The sequence below is a fragment of the Pinus tabuliformis genome, chromosome 6, assembly GCF_031772625.1.
Source record: "Pinus tabuliformis cultivar Carrire ecotype Pingquan chromosome 6, CPIR1, whole genome shotgun sequence".
Lineage (NCBI taxonomy): Eukaryota > Viridiplantae > Streptophyta > Pinopsida > Pinales > Pinaceae > Pinus > Pinus tabuliformis.
In genome coordinates this window covers 613,023,244-613,027,866 of record NC_142292.1, presented here as the reverse complement: position 1 = coordinate 613,027,866, position 4,623 = coordinate 613,023,244, and the positions used below count along the sequence as shown (strand labels likewise).

The 4,623-nt window shown below is 33.5% G+C and overlaps 1 protein-coding gene across 1 annotated transcript in view; it reads left to right on the top strand.

Moving 5' to 3' along the window:
• The first annotated feature begins 3,459 nt into the window (after positions 1-3,459).
• Positions 3,460-4,623, top strand: part of LOC149260078 (bidirectional sugar transporter SWEET3b-like) — a 3,967-nt gene continuing 2,803 nt past the window's right edge. The window contains exon 1 of the mRNA XM_089456501.1: positions 3,460-3,537. Within this exon, the coding sequence (XP_089312627.1) occupies positions 3,460-3,537 (78 nt within the window). The remainder of the gene's footprint in view (positions 3,538-4,623) is intronic.

The following is a 4,623-nucleotide window of genomic DNA, read 5'->3' as shown; positions in this document are numbered from 1 at the left end:
ACTATAGAGTTTTTTTCAAGTGTTTTGTATATTATATAGGTTTTAACAAATGTTATCCTTAAGTATACCCATACAAACTCTTTGAGTACATCATATATTTTAGTTTGTGTATTATGTGGTTCTCAACCCTCTTTTCATCGTTTCTTCTATTGGTATATATACATTAACAATATCTTGTATACACTTTATTTTGTGTTTATACTCTATTTTTTCCTTCATTTAAATGATAAATCTTAGACCAAATTATTTATAGTGAAAGTTTCTATACCTTCCTACTATATATGGTGTGATTGTTCTTTTCAGTGAAACGCTTCAGTATATAGAAGCATACAATATTGTAAATCATTTCAATTCCATAGTTGTTCTCAACCATATTTCATTTGAGATACACACACTTAATTATACTAACTGTTATATTATTTATGTTTTATTCAAGAAACCCTGTGTTTTCTAGCTTTTTTGTAAGTTTATGTTCATATTCAATTTAATTCTTATTTCTCTTTCTTAAACACACACATGAATAAACAACAAATTAAGATAAGTGTGAATGCATATTATTCACAATGATATGAAATTTTATACAAGTCTAGTGACCCTTGGTCTCATATTCCAAGTGGTCTCTTGGACTCCAATTACCTTTCACACTCCACACCATAATCCTTAGTGGATTAGGTGTCCAAAATTTCCCTCCTTAATCCGAAGGGGTATATATGAGTCTAAGAAGAGAGAATAATAAAAAAATACAATGTATGATATGAATAAGTTGAACGTTCTCTCTCAAATGAAGGTATAAGGTGGTATAACTCGAGGTCTCAATCGACAGTGGTTGAAGGATGACCACCAACACTGGAACGCTTAGTGCGGTTCCTAGAATTCTTCCAAATCTGCCTAGAAGATGAAGTCTTCTACTAAAGGAAGTGCTCCCAATGTTTATGAAAAGAGACACCTATGGGTCTCAACTTTGAATGCTTAGTGTTACTCCTGTAACTCTTCCAAAAATGGCAAGAAACTGAAGTATTCTACTAGAGGAAGTTCTCCTTAATGCTTTGAAGAGGGACACCATCATCCTAGAAAAGGGAGGTCTTCAACTCATGGTGGTTTAAGGAAGGCCACGAAATAAAATACATGCTCAGGGGCTTATGTTTCTCTGGCTACAACTTTGAATCTAGGTATGGTTTTCTCTGGCTGTAGGCTTAGGAAACAGATTCAGGCTATGGCTCAGGCTCACTTGATGCATCTTTGAAACTTGTAAATGACCATTAATTCCCCCTATCAGATACAACGTGAGAAGATGAAAAAAACTCAACTGTAAGAACTTTCAATACTTGTTCTATGATATGAGTGAAATATCTTCTTAGATATTGAAGCCCATTTCCAAGAAGAAATGCATCCAAGGTGAATCTTTGTTCTTGCAAGAGGCTTGTTTCTCAAGCATTTGTTTGAATGATGATTGTGTTTACCACGATGTTCACATGGATGAAGATCAAAGCAATGATGTTTCATATGGCCAACTCGATTACAATGTTGGCATTTGAAAATCTTCTCTAAATGTGGAGGAGCAAGATCTGGAATAGGCGAACATCAACCATCTTGAAAGAAGCCAACACTCTAAAATTTGATAGGCTTGGAATATTTAAAAATATGAAAGGACACATCCTTGCCATATCCAAGACCTATTTTATGATTGTTGCTGATAAGATCTTCCCAAGGGCTGATGATGGGCTTGGGAAGTGAAGACTAAAGTTCTGCATCTGCATGCAAATATTCTCCTGCACTAGGCACTAGATCAATCTTAGTTTCTAAATGCTGATGGGTGTTCATCTCAAAGTCAAATAAAGTATTTTTCTGAACAAAAACAAGTTAATAAGGATATATTTATGTTGTAACTCATCTTGCTATAGTTTTGATTCAAGTTGCAAAAAAAAAAAAAAAAAACAAAAAAACTTTTTTATGCATTTTCTAGACATATTTGAATATCAAAAAGGGTTGCCTTGTTGATTTTCACTATACTTTTAGGAGTATACTTGATAAGGGTTCTCAATAACTCTATTAAAGTGTCAACTTTAGCCATTTTATCAACAACTCAAACTCGATAAAAGAAGGATATTAAAAAAACTTGGATGCTTGAGCTCGCTATTCTGCCTCACAATAAATACCAAAGGAAACTCCAGAAAACCAAGCTATATGTGCCCAAAACATGAGTGAGACTTTGATGGTGACTACAGTTTTTGAAATGGTGACCAATTTTTTTTTCTTCTTTTTACATTTATCTTTGGACCATCAACACCTTTAATTACACACCACAAAACTTTCTTTGCATAAGAGACTTTAAAACATAGAGAAAATGGCTGGTGATGTCCCATATGATAAATTCACTTGGCTGAATCAAATAAAATATTATGTTAAGAGATTCAAAAAATTCCCTTTCTATTTTTGGAATGCCAATTTGTATCTTGTGCACCCTATTAGGGGTCGCGTTAATTAGTAAAAGGTCGCAAAAATTCATTTTTCATGTGGCTCTATCGTAGCAGCTTCAAAGAGCAATGAAAAAAAGATGTAGAAACATTAAATACCTCGACCTTAGGGGATATGATATGCATTTTCCCTCTGGTAGTGACTTTTATTGGGCGGTAAGAAGCTCGGGGAGCAACCAGACTAATAGTCGACCTTGACTATTGCACTCTTCTTATCACGAGCTCCAAAATTTTGTGATTCTTGTTCAAATTGACATCAAAGGCAAAGGTCTTGAACACACTAGTTCTCAGTGTAATGGGCTACACAGGTCATTAACAATTGATGCCAATAATTTTCCCTTCAATTGACACAATAAATAAAACATTTCTCTACATGGTAGCTTAATTCCTCAATAATAGTGGTTCAATTCCTCATATGTATCGCTACACCTCTCTTAGTTTGAAGATGGATCACATGATGTTGACTTACAATGTTAGCTTACCCTAATTATCCCTCTTTTCTAACATTAATCCTTCTTTGATGTCGATTGGTGGTGACTCCTAGAACTCGAAGTGTCACGACCATCAAGAACAATGGCCATAGGATATCATCTCTAACAACCATGAAAGCATGATTTTTCTCAGTGCTAACAATTATGATAGCATGGAATCCCTTTTTTCTTGATTTTTTGGCCTTCATGTTTGGTGTCTCAATGGTTGACTTTAGTTCTTCCAATAAAAGGAATAGGTATATTCAACGCTACTAGACCAATGCTCAGTAGTAATGAATATGACAAACCAGGGTCTAGAACTTCACAATGCATAGAATTGCACTAAATTAATGCATAGAAATGCCCATACTTTGCTAAAAAATGGCACTACACACCAAATAAAAACATTAAACATACAACATAGCGATCACTTCATGGTATTCACGAATCATCGCAACATGTTATAGTTAATTCAGAATAAGAGCATCACACAAAACAATTACATCGCATACCATATGACCTTCAATTCAACAGATAATAGGTCTCTGTGCGGATATACTGGTAACACATACAGGAAGACAAATCTTGGAAAGGTAATATGTGTTGGACTAAGAACTGAGAGCTGGAAGGAAACATATTTTAAAACTATACATGGTAGGGATGTAGAGAATGATAATCTGACAACTTTTAATTGGATGAGAGTGGGTAGCGCTTACAAGTTCTATGTAACACTCCCATGACTTACTTTTAAGAAAGTTACTATTTTTAAACATTGAAATATTATGGGATTTAATGACAAGAGAAGTCATGATGAGACATATGTTGTGATGAAATTGTATTATTATTATTATTATTAAGGTAATAAATAAATTTCTTGGGAATATTTAGGAAGAGAAGTAGAGTGTAGAAGTTTTCTTTCCAACTTAGAAAAATATGTGGTGGTCAAGTCCACATGATGGACCTTCTAAAAAAAACCCTAGGAGAAAATTAGAATAAAATCAACATAATGGGAGAGAAAAGTTATGTTGGTCACTTAGTTGGAGAGAAATACTAAGTAGGGTGGAATAAAGCACTACTGGAGAGAAACATAGGTTTTAGAGAAAAATAAAAGTATATTTTTTTGGAAAAACTAAAACAAAAAGGCCTATGCAAAAGGTTGACATAACTTAAAGAAAGACGCTGCTAAAATCTACCGAGGGGAGGAAAAATATATAAAAAAGCCATTAAGGAATCAAGAGGGGATTATCAATTCTTGAAGCCAAGATGATCTTAGCTTGGGGGGAATTGATGAAGATAGTTCATGGTTTTATACACCTGAATATATCCCAGGCACTATGATATGGTTAGATGCAATTATATTCTTATTTTCTTGCTAATATTGAGTTATTTAATATTATGATTGGACAAAATAAATACTATATTAGTCTTCCTACATAATTTACCATATTTATCTACGCTATTATTTTATGAGGTTATATTTTTATTCCAAACTTGACAGGAATTCTAATGTTATAATTAGCTTTGGAGATAATCCCACCTAGTTTCAATACATTATGGTTTGGTTATAATTCTCCTTGTTTGGTTTGGAGATGCAATTTCAAATAAGGAATAATAAAGGAAGGATATATGAGTAGAATAATTTGTATAAACAACAGTACATGCATGTTCCGATTATAACC